Here is a 22,690-nt window from a genome sequence, read left to right on the forward strand (position 1 = left end):
AATGCTATGCTGTTCCATCCTTCAGCAATATGCACAGCGCCGCATGCGATATGGGTGGTCATTCCGAGTTGTTCGCTAGCTGTTTTCGGTCACTGCGCAGCGATCAGGCAAAAAAACGGCACTTCGGCGCATGTGTATGCGGCGCAATGCGCACACGCGACGTACTTTCACAACGGCCGATGCAGTTTTACACAAGGTCTAGCGAAGCATTTGTCGCACTGCTGGCCGCAGAGTGATTGACAGGAAGAGGGTGTTTCTGGGTGTGTACTGACCGTTTTCAGGGAGTGTTAAAAAAAACGCAGGCGTGGCTGGGAGAATGCAGGGCGTGTTTGTGACGTCAAAACAGGAACTAAATAGTCTGAAGTGATCACAAGCGCTGAGTAGGTCTGGAGCTGCTCTGAAACTGCACAATTTTATTTTGTAGCCGCTCTGCAATCCTTTCGTTCGCACTTCTGCTAAGCTAAAATACACAACCAGAGGGCGGCGGCATAGCGTTTGCACGACTGCTACAAACTGCTAGCGAGGGAACAACTCGGAATGACCACCATCGTCAGGTTGGCCGTCTGAAAGATGTCACATGCAACCCGTGGGAGTGGGAGGATCAGTGCATTTGGCTGCTGTGATGTGTGTGGGGTGGAATAGGGGTTGTTTGGTCACGGGCCCTTAGAATCATGGTGCCCATTGAGCCCAGTGGAAAAGATGGCTCTGGTGTAGGCGGGTACTGTATATACATTGTAAAGAAAACAACATAATGTAATGACAATAAATTGTAATAAAAGCAAAGTGTGGGACTTGAGGGCCGGCGTACAGCCTCCTTAATGTGTACATCATATTACATTGTAAGCTTGTAAGAGCGCCTCATGTGCCTTTCCGTCTCATACTTACACTACCTTATACTCCATACTCCCTTTGATGGCACCTAACCCCTGGTTTTCCATAGCTGTCCTATATTGCCTTGACTGTAAGTGCTGTTTTCTTGTTTTGCTCATTGATTATGTACTGTGTAATGGGTGCTGCGGATCCCTTGTGGCGCCATATAAATAAACAATAATAATAATAATAATAATAAGTGCAGTATAGAACTTACCACTACAGCATATAAGCTGTACATGGAGTGTTTTACTTTAACTGCTGAGACAAATGGAGACAGGTCTAAATGGGTCAGAGGAAATGTGACATTTGTTTTCAATTTTCTTTTCACACGACCTTGATACTCAAACCTGCAATAGAAACTGGTGTTAGGGTTTTCTTTACTTGTATCGCCTGCATGGTTTACAATATACCTGCAATACACCTGTCACACAATTAATTGTCTACAAATATGTTTATGGCATTAAAAAAGTTGAATTTGTTAAAATACTTTCTAAACTACAATTTTCACGGACAAAAGAATCATGAGTTTAATATTATGAGGTGTATCTACCCCTTGGCCAGGATGGCACTTGCCAGGGCCACCCGTTGATGGGGAGCTCTACCTGGCAGTGCCAGCCACGGCCAGGGGGTAGCAGAGCTGGCGTATCCACATGTACATTATGATGCTAACAGGGACAGAGATCAAACATGATGGGCACAAATGAGGATCTACCTCAGTCTCTTCCAGGAGCTGCGCTCTGTGTCGGCTTCTGAAGTCATGCAAGGGGTGAGCTCAGGGAGAAATGATTACAGACCAGCAGTGACAGACAGGTGCTGTGTGAGGAGACTAATGGGTTATGTGAGAGGAGAGGAGGGGAAGTGGGTGATGTGTGGAGTTTAATGATGAGGGGGGTGATGTGAGCTGGCTAATGATGAGGGGGGTGATGTGAGCTGGCTAATGATGAGGGGGGTGATGTGAGCTGGCTAATGACAAGGAGAGTGATGTGAGCTGGGTAATGACGAGGGGTGGGGTGATGGGAGCTGGCTAATGTTGAGGGGGTAGTGAGCTTGGTAATGGTGAGGGGAGTGATATGAGCTAGGTAATGATGATGGGGTTGAGCTGGGTAATGATGAAGGGGGTGATATGAGCTGGGTAGTGATGGGGGTGACATGAGCTGGGTAATGACAAGGGGGGTGACGTGAGCTGGCTAATGAGGAGGGCTGATTTGAGGAAGGTAATGACAAGGGATGTGATGTGAACTGGATAATGACGAGGTGGGTGATGTTAGCTGGGTAATAACGTGGGAGTGATGTGAGCTGGGTAATGACGCAGGGAGGGTGATATGAGCTGGCTAATGTTGAGGGCTGATGTGAGCTGGGTAATGACAAGGGGGGTGATGTGAGTTGGGTAATGACGAGGGGGGGTGACGTGAGGAGGGTTATTATGGGGGGGGGGTGATGTGAGCTTGCTAATAAGGAGGGCTGATGTGAGCTGGGTAATGACGAGGGGGGTGATGTGAGCTGGGTAATGACGAGGGGGGTGACGTGAGGAGGGTTATTATGGGGGGGGGGATGTGAGCTGGGTAATGACGGAGTGATGTGAGCTGGGTAATGATGAGGGGGTGATGTGAGCTGGGTAATGACGAGGGGTGGTGATGTGAGCTTGCTAATGAGGAGGACTGATGTGAGGAGGGTAATTACGACGGGAGTGATGTGAGCTGGGTAAGGATGAGATGGGCTATGTGACCTTGGTAATGACAAGGTGGTAATGTTATCTGTGATATGATGAGTGGGGGGGTGATATGAGCTGGATAATGATGATGTGGCTGAGCTGGGTAATGAGAGGGGGGTGATATGAGCTGGTTAATGACAAGGGGGTAATGTCAGCTGGTTCCGGTATGAATGGTCGACCATGTTATGGTCGACAGTCATTAGGTCGACCACTATTGGTCGACATTGACATGGTCGACATGGACACATGGTCGACACATTAAAATGGTCGACACATCAAAGGGTCGACATGAGTTTTTTAACTTTTTTTGGTGTCGTTTTTTGCGTAATGTGACTGGGAACCCCAATTAGTGCACCGCGTTCGCTCGCCATGCTTCGAGCATGGTGCCTTCGCTCCGCTACCACTTCGCTCGGCACAGATTACCGTTCCAATCGTAGTCCACGTGGATCGTAAAGTATGGAAAAGTTCCCCAAAAGAAATAAAAGTAAAAAAACTCATGTCGACCCTTTCATGTGTCGACCCTTTCATGTGTCGACCATGTGAATGTCGACCAATAGTGGTCGACCTAATGACTGTCGACCATAACATGGTCGACCATGTGAACGGATACCATGCCAGCTGGCTAATGATGAGGGGGTAGAGAGCTTGGCAATGACAAGTGGAGTGATATGATGAGTGGGGTGATGTGAGGAGGGGGGTGTAAGCTGGGTAATGACAAGGAGAGTGATGTGAGCTGGGTAATGATAAGGGGGTGATGTGAGCTGGCTAATTACAAGGAGAGTGATGTGAGCTGGGTAATGATGAAAGTGGGTGATGGGAGCTGGCTAACGGTGAGTGGGTAGTGACCTTGGTAATGATGAGTGGAGTGATATGATGAGTGGGGTGATGTGAGCTGGGTAATGATGAGGGGGGTGATGTGAGCTAGCTAATGACAGAAGAGTGATGTGACCTGGGTAATGACAAGGGGTGGGGTGATGGGAGCTGGCTAATGTTGAGGGGGTAGTGAGCTTGGTAATGGTGAGTGGAGTGATATGAGCTAGGTAATGATGATGGGGTTGAGCTGGGTAATGATGAAGGGGGTGACATGTGATGGGGGGTGACATGAGCTGGGTAATGACGAGGTTGGGTGATGCTAGGAGGGTAATGACGAGGGTGGTGGTGAGCTGGGTAATGACCAGGGGTGTGATGTGAGGAGGTAATGAGGATGGGGATGAGCTGGGTAATGATGAAGGGGGTGACATGAGCAGGGTAGTGATGAAGGGGGTGACATGAGCTTGGTAGTGATGGGGTGACATGAGCTGGGTAATGACGAGGGGGGGGTGATGCTAGGAGGGGGGTGGTGAGCTGGGTAATGACAAGGGGTGTGATGTGAGGAGGTAATGACGAGGGGGGTGACGTGAGCTGGCTAATGAGGAGGGCTGATCTGAGGAAGGTAATGACAAGGGATGTGATGTGAACTGGATAATGACGAGGTGGGTGATAGCTGGGTAATGACGTGGGAGTGATGTGAGCTGGGTAATGACATGGGGAGGGTGATATGAGCTGGCTAAGGTTGAGGGCTGATGTGAGCTGGGTAATGACGAGCGGGGTGATGTGAGCTGGGTAATCACGGGGGGGGGGGGGTGACATGAGGAGGGTTATTATGAGGGGGGATGTGAGCTGGGTAATGACGGGGTGATGTGAGCTGGGTAATGATGAGGGGGGGGTGATGTGAGCTTGCTAATGAGGAGGGCTGATGTGAGGAGGGGAATTACGACGGGAGTGATGTGAGCTGGGTAAGGACGAGATGGGCGATGTGAGCTGGGTAATGACAAGGGGGTAATGTTATCTGTGATATGATGAATGGGGGGGGTGATATGAGCTGGCTAAAGATGATGGGGCTGAGCTGGGTAATGCGAGGGGGGTTAATGAAGTTAGGGAGTGATGTGAGCTGGTTAATGACAAGGGGGTAATGTCAGCTGGCTAAGGATGAGGGAATAGTGAGCTTGGTAATGACAAGTGGAGTGATATGATGAGTGGGGTGATGGAAGCTGGATAATGATGTGGGGGGAGGGGGGTTATGTTGTGGGCTGGGTAATGACAAGGGGGGAAGTGAGCAGTGTAATGATGGGGCGGGGGGTGATATGAGTTGGCAAATGTTGAGGAGGTAGTGAGTTTGGTGATGATGAGGGGAGTGATACGAGGGGGGTGATATGAGCTGGATAATGATGATGGGACTGAGCTGGGTAATGATGAAAGGGGTGATGTGAACTGGTTAATGAAGTGAGGGAGTGATGTGAGCTGGGTGGGGTTCAGTGAGCTGGGTAATGACGAGGGGGTAATGTCAGCTGGCTAATGATGAGGTAATAGTGAGCTTGGTAATGATGAAGGGAGTGATATGAGGGGGTAATAATGGGGGGGGGGTGATGTAAGCTAGGTAATGATGGGGCAGAGCTGGGTAATGATGAGGGGATGATGTTAGCTGGTTAATGAAGTGGGGGAGTGATTTGAGCTGGGTAATGATGGAGGGAGGGGGGCTATGATGTGAGCTGGGTAATAACCAGGTTACGATGTGAGCTGGATAATGATGAGGGGGTGATGTGAGCTGGGTAATGATGAGGGGGTGATGTGAGCTGTGCAATGACGGGGTGGGGGGGGGGTGAAATGAGTTGCCAAATGTTGAGGAGGTAGTGAGTTTGGTAATGATGAGGGGAGTGATATGATGAGTGGGGGGGTGATATGAGTTGGATAATGATGATGGGGCTGTGCTGGGTAATGACGAGAGAGGTGATGTGAGCTGGTTGATGAAGTGAGGGAGTGATGTGAGCAGGGTAATGGCAATGGGGGTTAAGTGGGCTGGGTAATGACGAAGGGGATAATGTGAGCTGAGTAATGATGAGGGGGTGATGTAAGCTGGCTAATGATGGGGGAAGGGGGTGATGTGAGCTGGCTAAAGATGAGGGGGTGACGTGAGCTTGCTAATGAGGAGGTCTGATGTGAGGAGCGTAATAACGATGGGAGTGATGTGAGCTGGGTAATAATGGGGGGATGGGTGATGTGAGCTGACTAATGAGGACTGATGTGGGGAGGGTAATGACGAGGGGATAATGTGAGTTGAGTAATGACGAGGGGGTGATGTAAGCTGGCTAATAATGGGGGGAAGGGGGTGGCTAAAGATGAGGGGGTGACGTGAGCTTGCTAATGAGGATGTCTGATGTGAGGAGCATAACGATGGGAGTGATGTGAACTGGGTAAGAACAAGGGGGTGATGTCAGCTGAGTAACAATGGGGGGAGGGGTGATGTGAGCTGACTAATGATGAGGGCTGATGTGAGCTATGTAATGATGAGGGTAGTGATGTGAGCTGGGTAAGGATGGGCGGTGGGAGTGACGTGAGCTGACTAATGATGAGGACTGATGTGAGGAGGGTAATGATGAGGGGAGTGATGTGCGCTATGTAAGGATGAGTGGGTGATGTGAGCTGGGTAATGATGGGGGGGAGTGACGTGAGCTGACTAATAATGAGCACTGATGTGAGGAGGGTAATGATGAGGGTATGATGTGAGCTGGGTAATGACAAGGGGAGTGATGTGAGAAGGGTAATGACAATGGGGTGATGTGAGCTGGGTAATGACGAGAGGGAGGAGGTGATGTGAGCTGGCTAATGTTTGGGGGGTAGTGAGCTTGGTAATAATGAGGGGAGAGGGATATGAGGGGGAGTGCTGTGAGCTTGGTAATGACTAGAAGGGTGATGTGAAGAGGGTAATGACGAGGGGGGGTGAATTGGCTAATGATGGGAGTGCTGTGAGCTTGGTAATGACTAGAAGGGTGATGTGAGGAGGGTAATGATGAGGGGGGGGTGAACTGGCTAATGATGGGGGTGATGTGAGCTGGGTAATGACCAGGGGTGTGATGTGAAGAGGGTAATGACGAAGGGGGTGACGTGAGCTTGCTAATGAGAAGGGCTGATGTGAGGAGAGTAATGATGATGGGAGTGGCGTGAGCTGGGTAATGACGAGATGGGCGATGTGAGCTGGGTAATGATGAGGGGGGTGATGTGAGCTTGGTAATGACCAGGGGGGTGATGTGAGGAGGGGGGTGTAAACTGGGTAATGACAAGGGGTGTGATGTGAGGAGGGTAATGATGAGGTGGGTAGTGTGAGCTGGCTAATGACAAGGGGGGTGATGTGAGCTGGGTAATGATGAGGGGGGTGATGTGTGGAGGGTAATGACCGGGGGAGAGGGGGTAATGAGAGATGGGTAATGATGGGGTGGTTAGAGCTGGATAATGACAAGGGATGTGATGTGAGCTGGATAATGAAGTGGGGGTGATGTGAACTGGGTAATGACGTGGGGGTGATGTGAGCTTGGTAATGATGAAGGGGGTGATGTGAGCAGTATAATGACGTGGAGGTGATGTGAGCTGGGAAATGTGAGATAGGTAATGACAGGGGTTAGAGCTGGCTAATGACAGGGGATGTGATGTGAGTTGGGTAATGATGTGGGGGAGATGTGAGCTGCTTAATTATGAAGGGGGTGATGTGAGCTGTGTATTGACGAGAGGGTGATGTGAGCTTGATAATGACAAGGGGGGTGAAGTGAGAATGGTATTGATGGGGGAGTGATATTAGCTGGGTAATGACATGGGGCGTGATGTGAGTAGGGTAATGCTGGAGGGGGGTGATTTGAGGAGGGTAAAGATGAGGGTAGTGATGTGAGCTGGGTAATGATGAGGTGGGTGACGTTAGCTGGGTAATGGCAAGGGGAGTGATGTGAGGAGGGTAATGACGAGGGGAGGGTGATATGAGCTGGTTAATGTTGAGGGCTGATGTGAGCTGGGTAATGATGAGGGGGTGATGTGAGGAGAGTAATGACGGGGGTATGTGAGCTGGCTTATGACAGGGGGATGTGAGCTGGGTAATGACAAGGGGCGTGATGTGAGCTGGGTAATGACAAGAGGCGTGATGTGAGGAGGGTAATAACGAGGGGGGGTGACGTGAGCTGGGTAATGACGAGGTGGGTGATGTGAGCTGGGTAATGACATGGGGGTGATGTGAGCTAGCTCTTGTTGGGGGGGTAGTGAGCTTGGTAATGAAGAGGGGGGTGATGTGAGCTTGTTAATGACCAGGGGGGTGATGTGAGGAGGGCGGTGTAAGCTGGGTAATGACAAGGGGTGTGATGTGAGGAGGGTAATGATGAGGTGGGTAGTGTGAGCTGGCTAATGACAAGGGGGGTGATGTGAGCTGGGTAATGATGAGGGGGGTGATGTGTGGAGGGTAATGACCGGGGGAGAGGGGGTAATGAGAGATGGGTAATGATGGGGTGGTTAGAGCTGGATAATGACAAGGGATGTGATGTGAGCTGGATAATGAAGTGGGGGTGATGTGAACTGGGTAATGACGTGGGGGTGATGTGAGCTTGGTAATGATGAAGGGGGTGATGTGAGCAGTATAATGACGTGGAGGTGATGTGAGCTGGGAAATGTGAGATAGGTAATGACAGGGGTTAGAGCTGGCTAATGACAGGGGATGTGATGTGAGTTGGGTAATGATGTGGGGGAGATGTGAGCTGCTTAATTATGAAGGGGGTGATGTGAGCTGTGTATTGACATGAGGGTGATGTGAGCTTGATAATGACAAGGGGGGTGAAGTGAGAATGGTATTGATGGGGGAGTGATATTAGCTGGGTAATGACATGGGGCGTGATGTGAGTAGGGTAATGCTGGAGGGGGGTGATTTGAGGAGGGTAAAGATGAGGGTAGTGATGTGAGCTGGGTAATGATGAGGTGGGTGACGTTAGCTGGGTAATGGCAAGGGGAGTGATGTGAGGAGGGTTAATGACGAGGGGAGGGTGATATGAGCTGGTTAATGTTGAGGGCTGATGTGAGCTGGGTAATGATGAGGGGGTGATGTGAGGAGGGTAATGACGGGGGGATGTGAGCTGGCTTATGACAGGGGGATGTGAGCTGGGTAATGACAAGGGGCGTGATGTGAGCTGGGTAATGACAAGGGGCGTGATGTGAGGAGGGTAATAACGAGGGGGGGTGACGTGAGCTGGGTAATGACGAGGTGGGTGATGTGAGCTGGGTAATGACATGGGGGTGATGTGAGCTAGCTCTTGTTGGGGGGGTAGTGAGATTGGTAATGAAGAGGGGGGTGATGTGAGCTTGGTAATGACCAGGGGGGTGATGTGAGGAGGGCGGTGTAAGCTGGGTAATGACAAGGGGTGTGATGTGAGGAGGGTAATGATGAGGGGGTGGTGTGAGCTGGCTAATGATGAGGGGGGTGATGTGAGCTGGGTAATGATGAGGGGGGTGATGTGAGCTGGGTAATGACAAGAGGCGTGATGTGAGGAGGGTAATAACGAGGGGGGGTGACGTGAGCTGGGTAATGACGAGGTGGGTGATGTGAGCTGGGTAATGACATGGGGGTGATGTGAGCTAGCTCTTGTTGGGGGGGTAGTGAGCTTGGTAATGAAGAGGGGGGTGATGTGAGCTTGTTAATGACCAGGGGGGTGATGTGAGGAGGGCGGTGTAAGCTGGGTAATGACAAGGGGTGTGATGTGAGGAGGGTAATGATGAGGTGGGTAGTGTGAGCTGGCTAATGACAAGGGGGGTGATGTGAGCTGGGTAATGATGAGGGGGGTGATGTGTGGAGGGTAATGACCGGGGGAGAGGGGGTAATGAGAGATGGGTAATGATGGGGTGGTTAGAGCTGGATAATGACAAGGGATGTGATGTGAGCTGGATAATGAAGTGGGGGTGATGTGAACTGGGTAATGACGTGGGGGTGATGTGAGCTTGGTAATGATGAAGGGGGTGATGTGAGCAGTATAATGACGTGGAGGTGATGTGAGCTGGGAAATGTGAGATAGGTAATGACAGGGGTTAGAGCTGGCTAATGACAGGGGATGTGATGTGAGTTGGGTAATGATGTGGGGGAGATGTGAGCTGCTTAATTATGAAGGGGGTGATGTGAGCTGTGTATTGACATGAGGGTGATGTGAGCTTGATAATGACAAGGGGGGTGAAGTGAGAATGGTATTGATGGGGGAGTGATATTAGCTGGGTAATGACATGGGGCGTGATGTGAGTAGGGTAATGCTGGAGGGGGGTGATTTGAGGAGGGTAAAGATGAGGGTAGTGATGTGAGCTGGGTAATGATGAGGTGGGTGACGTTAGCTGGGTAATGGCAAGGGGAGTGATGTGAGGAGGGTTAATGACGAGGGGAGGGTGATATGAGCTGGTTAATGTTGAGGGCTGATGTGAGCTGGGTAATGATGAGGGGGTGATGTGAGGAGGGTAATGACGGGGGGATGTGAGCTGGCTTATGACAGGGGGATGTGAGCTGGGTAATGACAAGGGGCGTGATGTGAGCTGGGTAATGACAAGGGGCGTGATGTGAGGAGGGTAATAACGAGGGGGGGTGACGTGAGCTGGGTAATGACGAGGTGGGTGATGTGAGCTGGGTAATGACATGGGGGTGATGTGAGCTAGCTCTTGTTGGGGGGGTAGTGAGATTGGTAATGAAGAGGGGGGTGATGTGAGCTTGGTAATGACCAGGGGGGTGATGTGAGGAGGGCGGTGTAAGCTGGGTAATGACAAGGGGTGTGATGTGAGGAGGGTAATGATGAGGGGGTGGTGTGAGCTGGCTAATGATGAGGGGGGTGATGTGAGCTGGGTAATGATGAGGGGGGTGATGTGTGGAGGGTAATGACCGGGTGGGGGGGAGTAATGAGAGATGGGTAATGATGGGGGGATTAGAGCTGGCTAATGACGAGGGATGTGATGTGAGCTGGGTAATGACGTGGGGGTGATGTGAACTGGGTAATGATGTGGGGTGATGTGAGCTGGGTAATGACGAAGGCGGTGATGTGAGCTGTATAATGACGTGGGGGTGATGTGAGCTGGGTAATGACAAAGGGTGTGATGTGAGCTGGGTAATGACGAGGGGGCTGATATGCGGAGGGTAATGACTGGGGTGGGGGGGTAATGAGAGATGGGTAATGACAGGGGTTAGAGCTTGCTAATGACAAGGGATGTGATGTGAGCTGGGTGATGAAGTGTGGGGGGTTATGTGAGAAGGGGATGATAATGTGAGCTGGGTAATGATGGAAGGGTGATAAGGGGGTGATGTGAGGTGAGAAATAATGGGGGGGGGGTGATGTGAGGAGGGCAATGACAAGGGTGTTTTTTGGTGGTGCACTTCAGAAAATAAAATATAACATAAAATTATTTTTAATAAATAACAAAATATTCCAACAATAAAAGATGCAAAGATGTGTGGAAGAAAAAGTAATAAAATTATTTTTGTTCGACACTGTGTCTTTATATACAGTATATATATGTATACACATATATACACTGTGCAGCACAATGTGAGAAAGGGGGTCTAGTGTGTGGTGTAACATGTAAGAGGTATTACTGTATGGCATAATGTATATAAGGGACACTACTGTGTGATGTAATGTGAACAGAAACTACTGTGTGGTGTAATATGAACAAGAGACACTACTGTGTGGCCTAACATATCTAAGAGGTACTACTGTATGGCGCAACATGTATAAGGGACACTACTGTGTGGTGTAATGTGAATAAGAGTATTACTGTGTGGTGTAATGTGAACAAGAGACACTACTGTGTGTTGCAATGTGAATAAGGGACATTACTGCGTGGTGTAATGTGAGTAAGGTGCACTACTGTGTATGGTGTATTTTGAATTGGGGGTACTACTGTGTGGCCATGCCCCTTCCTCATGAGACCACACCCTATTTAAAATATGAGCGGGGGGCACCAATGCACTGCTCAGACCCCTAGATACACCACTGTATCTAGGGGTCTGCTGGAATGGTAGGAGAGTGCTATGTGTTCTATCTTTATCTGTTGCAATTCTCTCTGATCCATGAATCCTAGCATATTGTTTTATGAAGCAGAGAAGAAATCTGGGTATACAAATGTACAGTATGTGACCTGAGGAATTACATTTTTACATTTTGCTCAAGTGAAATTGTTCTCTAGATGATAGAATGCCTTTTAGATCAGAATTTTGCAAATAATAGTTACTCATTTATTAGATGACTGATGAATCAAAGCATTGGGGGTTACTCATAATGGATTGCTCCTGAGATACTCAGCACAGTTTCCCGATAATGTGCAGAATGGGTCCAGCGATCGCATTGCAGTATTGCGAACGCTTATGCCTGATTGACAGGCAGAGGTATTCGGGGGAGGGGTGGGGTCGGCCGGCTTGCTGGAAATGATGGCGTTTCACTGCCATTTTCTGGGAGAGGCAAGGCCAAGGACTGCGTTGCGAGATGCAGTTTCCTTAGCCTCGCAAATTGCCCTAAGCCGGCCAGCCTGAATAAGCTCACTCAGCTGGCAGTCTGAGAGGAACATTCTTTAAGATCTGTATAAAACAGAATTCAGTAATATGTACTCCTACATACCTTAAAATGTGTTTGTAGTTGATTATGTGCTCATATGACTGATATATAACATGTGACTAACTGCTAATCTGATTTGCTGACTTTAATATATGTTTGTCAGTTGTTTCTTCTGGTCCTCAATGCTGGTGCATGGGTAGGGTCAGATTGATATCACTTTAGAAGGTTAAAGTGATTACAGTCACAAATTGTGTAGTACACTGTGAAAGTGCTGATTATTTATCATTGTCTTGCAAAACTGTATTATCCTCTCAGGATCTGGTACAGGATTGTTTATGTGCAAATTGTTTTGCATTTCAGCAGATTACAAAGCAGATCCCTGTTCAACGTCAGGTACAAATAGATCCACCTTGGGCGATGATTGCACAGACCTTGTCCAGTATAGCTGAACGGGTAATTCCTACAGGTTCGCTACCAGGAATGGGGTACACTAATAACCCATACATGCAGCTCCCTACTTACGGTATATCATTTCCCTCACCAGCTTCTCCAAAGAGACAAGCTGATAAACCAAGTGTAATTAAACTGTCAACATCACAGGCTACACAGGATGATTCATCGGACGATGAAAGCTCTATATACTCTACTTCGGCATACGAAGAACAAGTAGAAGGTCTCAGCTCAGTGGATATAGCTGATTTAATTAAAGCAATAAAGGCCATTCTATCCTTAGATGATTCAGCAGAGCCTGTGTTAAAAACCAAGGCACCTGTATTTAAACAGCCCAAAGCAGGTAAGACTGAGTTTCCAGGGTCAGACCAGCTAACGGAAATCATGGAAGACGCTTAGGCTACACCCAGTAAAAAATATAGAATTCCCAAAAAATGGGATTCCAATTATCCTTTTCCAGCTGGGGATTGTTTAAAATGGGAAATGGCTCCCAAAGTAGATACGCATGTCATTCGATTAGTGCGAAAATCTATATTGCCTTTGCCATCAACGTCATTGGGTGATGTCACGGATAGGAGAGTGGATGGTTTTCTGAAAACCATATTTTCTCTGTCTGGGGCAGTCATAAGGCCAGCCATGGCTTCAGCTTGGATGGCAAAAGCAGTTGCTGTCTGGATAGAGGTACTGGAAGACGGTCTTTCAGCACCTTCAAGGGAGCAAGAATCCTATATAGCTCTTATAAAACAGGCTGCAATATTCTTGGAAGAAGCAGCAATAGATATGGGCACTATCGCCTCCAGGGCATCAGCTTCAACAATAGCGGCTCGCAGAGCACTTTGGTTATGTACATGGAAAGCTGATTCAGAATCTAAGAAGGTTCTGGAATCTTTGCCTTTTACTGGAAGCATTCTGTCTGGTAAAGAATTGACAGATATTCTGGAGTCAGAAGCAGACTTCAAAAAGGTAAAATTTCCTTCCACATATAACCCCAAACGTAGGGGTCCTGCTTTTCGGCCCTTTGGGTCACAAGGAAAAGCAAAATGAAAAAGTGATTGTGTGCAGCCCAAATATAATAAATTTGATAAGACGAAAAAGCAATGGGCTACCGGAACGCCAGCTTCAAAACCAGAGAATAAGCCATCAGTCTGATGGTACGGGCCTCCTCCTGGGGGACCCTATGGTAGGGAGGCCGACTTCTTCAGTTTGCACAGATATGGCAGCAGTCTACAACAGATGCCTGGGTGCAAGAAGTGGTATCTCTGGGTTATGTTTTTCCCTTCAAGAAGCATCCTCCTCGAAGGTTCTTCTGCACCAGCCCATCTCGGGTAGAGACGAAGGCCAGGGCTTTGCAAGAAGCGGTTCAGAATTGCTTCAGTCAGGAGTAATCATTCCAGTACCCCCTGCACAACAGGGACAGGGGTTTTACTCCAACCTGTTTTTGGTTCAGAAGCCAAATGGGTCATTCTGGCCAATTCTCAATCTCAAAATGCTGAACAAATATATTTGAGTCCCACGGTTTCACATGGAGACGTTATGCTTTATAGTTTTGGCCATGGAACCAGGGGATTATATGGTATCCCTGGATATTCAGGATGCTTACCTACATGTTCCTACAGCACTGTCCCATCAGTACTATCGCAGGTTTGCTATCCTCCAGCAGCATTTTCAGTTCCAGGCATTACCTTTTGGGTTAGCCATGGCTCCCAGAGTATTTATCAAGATCATGGTGGTTATGGCAGCTTATCTTCGCAAGCAGGGGTTAAGAATTTTTCCATAACTCGACAACCTGTTAATTCTAGCACAATAACAGGAAATGCTCCTGGACCATCTCCAACAGACAATAACATGTCTGCAGAGGCACGAATGGCTCATAAATTGGGCAAAATAGTCTCTAGTTCCGTCACAACGGATGACTCACTTGGAGGCTGTACTGGCTTCAAGTCTGTAGAAAATATTTTTACCTCGGGACAAGATAGCCAAGGTACAGTCAAGGACTCAGGAGTTGTTACACAGTCAAACAATATCAATCCACACAGCGATGCGGCTGATGGGTTTGATGGTGTCAACATTCGACATGGTGGAGAATGCACAATTCCACTCAAGACCTCTGCAGCATCTGATTCTGGCCAGATGGAATGGAATACATCAGACAATAAAGAAACAGACTATGGTACTTTCACACAAGCCATTATCCTGGTGGCTACAAACATCCCATCTAGACAAAGGGAGACCCGTTTGGATATCAGATTGGGAAATCCTGACAACAGATGCCAGCCTTCAGGGCTGGGGAGCAATGTCCGGTAGATTATGGCTCCAGGGACAATAGACCACAGAAGAAAGTTGCCTGCCAATAAATCTGTTAGAACTTCGGGCCATATACATGGCACTGATTCAGGCAAAGGACACTCTTCAAGGAAGACCAGTCCAGATCCGCTGGGAAAATGTAACGGCGGTAGCGTACCTCAACCATCAGGGAGGAACGCGCAGTCAAACAGCAATGAAGGAGGTAAGTTACATACTAGAATGGGCAGAACTCCATCTTCCAGCATTGTCCGCAGTATTCGTTTCGGGAGTCCTAAACTGGGAAGCAGACTTTCTCAGTCGACACGCCATTCAAGCAAGCAAATGGGCTCTACATCCGGAAGTCTTTCAGACTCTAGTAGACAAGTGGGGTTTGCCAGAGATAGATCTCATGGCGTCCCGTCTGAACAACAAAGTACCCATATACGGGTCAAGAACAAAGGATCCCAGAACGATCTTTGTGGATGCCCTGTCAGTGAAATGGGATTTTCATCTGGCGTATCTGTTTCCTCCGATCATCCTGCTACCCAGGGTGGTGAGGAAGATAAAAGAAGCAAAGGGTGCCGTGATTCTAATAGCTCCAGCTGGCCCAATAGGCATTGGTACACAGATCTGCAGACTATGTCGATAGATGCTCCACTTCTGCTCCCTCAACATCCAGATCTACTAATGCAGGGTCCTTGTTACCACAGGCATCTGGATCGACTATGGTTGACGGCGTGGTTCTTGAAACCTCTATCCTGAAGTCAAGAGGATTCTCACAACAGGTAATTCAAACAATGCTCAGAGCAAGGAAACCATCCTCAGCTCGCATTTATCACCGTATATGGAAAGCCTATATTCATTGGATACTTTTGCCTCTCATGACACAGAATTTGGGGCGAAAGGTTCTCCTGTCCAATCAGGAGCGTCCCCACCACTAAATTGCTTTGGGAAATCTCATTGTTATTCTGTGGATAACCTGTGGACCCTGCCGGAGAAATATACGTTATGGTAAGAACTTACCGTTGATAACGGTATTTCGCCTAAGTCCACAGGTTCCACAGGGATCCCACCCTGATGCACCTGATTTGTGGATCTTTCTACTCACTAAACCTCTTCCTTCTTGTACGAAAGGGTGTGCATGTGTGTTCTTCTCACCTGATTAGGGCTCTACATGATGCTCCTGCCTAAATGCTTTGGAATACAACTGATTTGCCTGAGCCAGTGGGCGGGGATATATGGACGGAAAGCTTGTGATCGTTTGGTGCCAATCCGCTCTCGCTCCATCATATCCCATTGTTATCCTGTGGAACCTGTGGACTTAGGAGAAATTCCGTTATCAGCGGTAAGTTCTTACCATAACGTATATTTTTCTCTGTTGATGTCTTTGACCGGGGCTGAGAGGATGCTGCCTCTCAGCCTGTATATGATCATGGTCTTTTAAATAAATAATTAATTGTTTTATAAATCTGACTTCAATCTTTTACTTATTTGCAACAAGGAAAACAAATGGTTAAATTAATTAGGAATTAACAATCGACTCTGGGTATCATACCCAAGCATTTATTGTATAGTATTAAAGTGACATTTGAGGGAATTTTAATAGCCTGCGAGAAGCAGGAAGTGCAATACTTTGTGCGAGTTTGCCTGTTTTTTTTTTTTAAGCGTCAATCATTTACAGTGTAAATGATAGGCAATGATTGGCGCTTTTAAAAAATGGGAGAACTCGCACAGTCTTGCACTTCCTGCTTCTCGCAGGTTATTACATTTCCCCTTGGAGTTGGTTAATGCAATTTGTCACACATGGCATCTAAAGTTTAGGTATACTGAAAAATATATAGAAATTTTTCCAGCCTGGTGTCTTACCTTTTTAAATGTAATATTAGGATCTTCGGAAGTTTGCAAATCCGTACTTTGACTGAAGTATCTTGTTTCATTTTGCAATAAGGGCAGAATATTTTGTCTGTCAAGGTTAGCATGACTTGCTGAAAGAAGCACTCAAGACATTGCTTTTAGGAGAAACACAAAAGAATAAAACCAATCATTCAGCAGTACATAGATTGTTCACATTCTCATTACTACTTATATGTGCACCTGCCCAGATGATGTCTGCGTTCACACAGGCATTAGTAAAAAAATGTGTGTGTGTGTGTATATATATATATATAATATATATATATATATCTATCCACGTTGATCCTGCACTCTCATCTCATTAGTTCCAACGTTGCGGGTGCTCCCAATGAACCCAATCAGGTCCACTCGAACAGCAATATTTCCACTAGGTGGAAGGTGCACTCTCGCTGAAATGAATGAAGTCCGTTCATAAAAAAGACTTTTATTGAAGAAGTCAAAAGCCTTATATGTCGACGTTTCGGTCCGTATGACGAACCTTTCTCAAGACCAATAACTCTTTAGGTTAACATCGTTCATCAAATATTAATCGTGTGTCTAAGATCAGATTATAGTCATCAAAACTTTCTAGCACAAAAGGATAGCAAATCCGGACACAGCCATATGGGTCATAGATGTAGACAATAATAGATAGACATATCTGATCAAACAGATCCTGCTAACATGATACAGCTACAGGGTCACGAAAGGTGGGACGTGAGAGGTAGGAAGGGGAGCAGAGCGTCCCTGTTCTGCATATATATATATAATTTGAGACATCTTAATGTAAGTAAATATGAATCCATTTTTCTTGGCATTACCCGAGGAGCACCCATAGCAGATACAGTAAAAGGTGACAGGACCATTTTAGTTTATTGAATTCTACCCACTGGAGGTACAATCTAAATTTTGATCTGATTGCCTGTTTGGGCTTTATCATTCACGACACGCAAGCCACGCATCAGTAATGACGTCATTATGTCAATCCCCTTTTCATCCCCTTAGGGGAGGTTTATTTAAAATTCTAATTACGTAGTTTTCCTATTTCCCACCTGCAGAATACCTATGTTAGCTTTCTTCTTCGTAACATATCGGGAAGTAAGAAAATTAGTTATGAGTCAGTGAGTGAGTGAGTGAGAGTGCTTTTGCATTTTTGTAGTTTATCCATTTCTACACTCTGGAGGTGCAATCCAAATTTTGATACCATTGTCTGTTTGGGCGTTATCGTTCCCGCAACTCAAGCCATGTAGCACAATAATACCCCTTTTACACTCGCAGAAAAATACCGGGATATTGCACGTGAACGCGCATCATCCCGGGATTTTTCTCAGTGTGAATGGGTACAGGGACAATTTCCTGGGATGAGCATCCCGGGATTTCAACCCAGGTCTCGACCTGGGTTGAATCCGGGACCGTCCCGGGAAGCTGTGCAGTGTGAACGGGTATACCGGGTCAAGGCGACCCGGCACCCGTTCTCTGCATAGGAGGAGGCGGTGCTTGGAGAAGATTATCTCCAAGCACTGGCTCCGGTAGCATCAGCAGTGACGTCACCGACCCAGCAATATGCCGGGTCGGCCCGCTAATGTGAAAGGGTCATTCCCGGGAATGTGACCCGGCAAATATACCGGGACACATTGCAGTGTGAACGGGTACAACGGGTCAAGGCGACCCGGCACCCGTTCTCTGCATAGGAGGAGGCGGTGCTTGGAGAAGATTATCTCCAAGCACCGCCTCCGGTAGCATCAGCGGTGACGTCACCGACCCGGCAATATGCCGGGTCGGTCCGCTAATGTGAAAGGGTCATTCCCGGGAATGTGTCCCGGCAAATATACCGGGACACATTCCCGGGAATGACCAAACACTGCGAGTGTAAAAGGGGTAGTTACATGTGTTTGTTTACTTATTTATTCTTATAGCACCTAAACCCAAAGACCCAGTGCTCTGCGTGTGCGGGAATGCGGTGCACTCTGCAGCACTTCAGTTTTCTGGCTGATAACATGGAGCAAACAGCTCGTGGAAGCAGGTAGAGTCTAAGCCCCGATCCCTTACAACTGACAGACACCCACTCAAAGTAAGTCTCTAAGGAGTCTTATCATGTGCTCCATATCCATAATGTTAATAGTAATTAGAATTTCTCTTACGTCCTAGAGGATGCTGGGATCCATTTTAGTACCATGGGGTATAGACGGTTCCGCAGGAGCCTTCGGCACTTTAAGACTTTTCAACCGTGTGAACTGGCTCCTCCCTCTATGCCCCTCTTCCAGACCTCAGTTTAGAAAATGTGCCTAGGTGATGGATGCACACTAGTGGAGCTCTACAGAGCTTTGCTGGAAAAATACTTTCTTAGGTTTTTTATTTTACAGGGAAGCTGCTGGCAACAGCTTACCTGCTTCGTGGGACTTAGGGGGGGAAGTAGGAACCAACTTCTCAATTAGTTAATGGTTCTGCTTCCGCTGACAGGACACCATTAGCTCCTGAAGGGTACTGAACTCAGCCCAAGCCTGGCCAGCGTTCACTCCCACAGCACTGCTGCCACCCCCTAACAGAGCCAGAAGTCAGAAGGCTGGTGAGTATATTACCAGAGTCCTGCAGAGAGGGTGTGTGTGTGTGTGTGTGTGTGTGTGTGTGTGTGTGTGTGTGGTGGCCCTTCCCTCTCAGAAGGAGCCGGGGTGGGTGAGAATGTTGCAAAAGAATATGTCAATGCTTGCAAAGAAATTCTCTGAGTCTGAACAACAGACTAAATATTGGAGGCAGTCATATCATCCACTCGGGTCCCATCCAGTTCCCAGAAAAGGTCTCTGGCCCAGATAATGCAAGGGGACACAGACACAGATTCCGACTCTGACGTCGACAATGGGGATTTGAGAGGCGTAGACCCCGAATTAGCCAAAAGCATATGTATGATAGTTGCTATAAAGGAAGTGTTGGAGTTTCCTGAAACAACACTGGTCCCTGAGGAAAAGGATTATTTTAAATTAAATAAAAAAGCAGGTTGTGACTTTTCCTCCTTCAAAGGATTTGAATGCGTTCTTTGAAGATTCCTGGGCTAACCCAGAGAAGAAATTCACCCTTCCCAGAAGGATACGTGTAGCGTACCCTTTCCCTGAGGAAGACAGGAACAAATGGGAGACACTCCCAATGATAGACACCTCAGTTTCTCGGCTGTCTAAGAAAATAGTTTTGCCTGCCCCTGGTTCAGCCTCTTTAAAAGATCCAGCTGACAGTAAATTAGAAACAACCCTAAAATCCATATATACGGCTAACGGAACGGTGCTCAGGCCCACCATTGCTTGTGCGTGAATAGGTAACGCTGTGGAAAAATGGTCTGACAACTTGCTTGTTAAATTAGATACAGTTATCAGGGATGATAAAATAGTCCTAACTCTCGGCAGAATCAAAGATGCTGCAGGTTACTTAGTTGAAGCTATGAAGGATATTGGGTTGCTGAGTTCAAGATCCTCCGCTATGGCGATTTCAGCCCGCAGGGCGCTGTGGATCCGCCAATGGAATGCTGATGCGGAATAAAAAAAGAATATTGAGGCGCTTCCTTACAATGGAGAAGCCCTCTTTGGAGACAAGCTGGATGCCATGATTTCAACAACTACATCAGGCAAGTCAGCATTTCTGCCTTCCGTAGCTGCTCCACCTAGGAAAGGATTTCATTATCATACGATGCAATCCTTTCGGCCCAACAAGTCCAAAAAGGCAAAGGGTACCCCCTTCTTCACAGGAAGAGGTCAAAGAAGAGGTAAAAAAGCTACAATGCCATCAGGTTCGCAGGAGCAGAAGTCAACAGCTACTTCTGCTAAAACCTCAGCATGACGCTGGGGCTCCCCTGCGGGAGTACAATCGGGTGGGGGCACGTCTACTGTCTTTCAGCCAGGTCTGGGTTCACTCAGATCTGGATTCTTGGGTATTGCAGATAGTATCCCAAGGATACAAAAATTTAAATTTCAGGACCTTCCCCCATGACGATTTTTCAAATCAGCCTTACCAGCTTCTGTTCAGGACAGAGCAAAAGTGCTGAACGCAATACAGAAATTATGTCAAGACAACGTAATTTCCTTAGTTCCTGTGTCACAACAGGAAAAAGGGTTTTATTCAAGCCTGTTTGTATTGCCGAAACCGGATGGCTCGGTCAGACCGATTTTAAACCTAAAGACTCTGAACCTTTATTTGAAAAGGTTTAAATTGAAGATGGAATCCCTGAGAGCGGTGATCTCCAGCTTGGAGGAAAAGGAATTTCTGGTATCGATGGACATCAAAGATGCTTATTTACATGTTCCCATCTACCCGCCGCATCAGGCATACCTGAGGTTTGCGGTGCAGGACTGCCACTACCAGTTCCAAACATTGCCTTTTGGGCTCTCCACGGCTCTGAGAATATTCACCAAGGTGATGGCAGAGATGATGGTTCTTCTTCGCAAGAAAGGAGTCAAAGTCATCCCATACTTGGACGATCTCCTCATAAAAGCGAGATCCAGGGAGAAACTAGTGCAGAACATTGCACTTTCCCTGACGGTGCTTCAACAGCCTGGTTGGATCATAAACCTTCCAAAATCACAATTGGAACCCACAAGGAGGTTATCATTTCTAGGAATGATATTGGACACGGAAGCACAGAAAGTATTCCTACCGGTGGAAAAGGCTCTGGAGATCCAGAGGATAGTCAAACAAGTTTTAAAACCAGCACGTGTATCGATTCATCAGTGCATCCGCCTGTTGGGGAAGATGGTAGCGGCCTACGAGGCTCTACAATTTGGCCGATTCCACGCCAGGGTGTTCCAATGGACCTACTGGACAAGTGGTCCGTATCGCACCTACACATGCACCTGAGGATAATCCTATCAACAAAAGCCAGAATTTCACTCTTGTGGCGGCTTCAAAGTTCTCACCTCCTGGAGGGACGCAGGTTCAGGATTCAGACTTGGATCCTGGTGACCACAGATGCAAGCCTCCGAGGTTGGGGAGCAGTCACGCAAGAGGAAAGCTTCCAAGGACGATGGTCAAGTCAAGAAGTACTCCTTTACATAAACATTCTGGAATTGAGAGCCGTCTACAACAGCCTTCATCAAGCGGCACACCTTCTTCAAGGTTGTCCCATACAGATCCAGTCAGACAATGTAACGGCAGTAGCTTACATAAACCACCAGGGCGGAACAAAAAGCAGAGCGGCAATGGCAGAGGTGACAAAGATATTCCTCTGGGCAGAAAGACATGCAAAAGCTCTGTCGGCAATTTTCATTCCGGGAGTGGACAACTGGGAAGCAGACTTCCTCAGCAGACACGATCTCCATCCAGGAGAATGGGGCCTTCACCAGAAGTCTTTGCAGAGGTAGCAGATCGTTGGGGCGTTCCTCAAATAGATATGATGGCATCACGTCTCAACAAGAAGCTTCAGAAATATTGTTCCAGGTCAAGAGACCCACAAGCAATAGCAGTGGATGCACTGGTGACCCAGTGGGTGTTTCAGTCGGTGTATCTGTTCCCTCCAATTCCACTAATACAAAAAGTTCTTAAGATCATCAGAAGAACAAGGGTTCGCGCAATTCTCATTGCTCCAGACTGGCCAAGGAGGACTTGGTATCCAGATCTTCAGGAGTTATTACTGGAAGATCCTCAGCCTTTTCCTCTTCGCGAGGACCTGCTTCAGCAGGGGCCGTTTGTTTATCAAGACTTACCGCGGCTGCATTTGACGGCATGGCTGTTGAGCACCAGATCCTAGCCCATAAGGGTATTCCCAGTGAAGTCATTCCCACACTTATTCTGGCCAGGAAAGGGGTAACGTCCAAACATTACCATCGTATTTGGAGAAAATATGTATCTTGGTGTGAATCCAAGAAGTCTCCTGCGGTGGAGTTTAAATTAGGACATCTTCTCCTATTTCTACAGGCGGGTGTGGATGCTGACTTGAGATTAGGGTCTATCAAGGTCCAAATTTCGGCCTTGTCCTTTTTCTTTCAGAAGCAGTTGGCTTCCCTTCCTGAGGTCCAGACGTTCGCGAAGGTGGTTCTGCGCATCCAACCTCCCTTTGTGCCTCCTGCGGCACGATGGGATCTTAATGTGGTGTTGCAGTTCCTTAAATCAGACTGGTTTGAGCCTCTACAAAAGGTAGAGTTGA

The 22,690-nt window shown here is 47.6% G+C and overlaps 1 protein-coding gene across 1 annotated transcript in view; it reads right to left on the minus strand.

The window, feature by feature from the left end:
* Positions 1–22,690, minus strand: part of USP50 (ubiquitin specific peptidase 50) — a 156,215-nt gene that overhangs the window by 12,937 nt on the left and 120,588 nt on the right. Inside the window, exons 5-6 of the mRNA XM_063925994.1 lie at positions 16,543–16,685; positions 1,088–1,220 (exon numbers count right to left, since the gene is read on the minus strand). Of these exons, the coding sequence (XP_063782064.1) occupies positions 1,088–1,220; positions 16,543–16,685 (276 nt within the window). The remainder of the gene's footprint in view (positions 1–1,087; positions 1,221–16,542; positions 16,686–22,690) is intronic.

Source organism: Pseudophryne corroboree, chromosome 6 (genome assembly GCF_028390025.1).
Source record: "Pseudophryne corroboree isolate aPseCor3 chromosome 6, aPseCor3.hap2, whole genome shotgun sequence".
Taxonomy (NCBI): Eukaryota; Metazoa; Chordata; class Amphibia; order Anura; family Myobatrachidae; genus Pseudophryne; species Pseudophryne corroboree.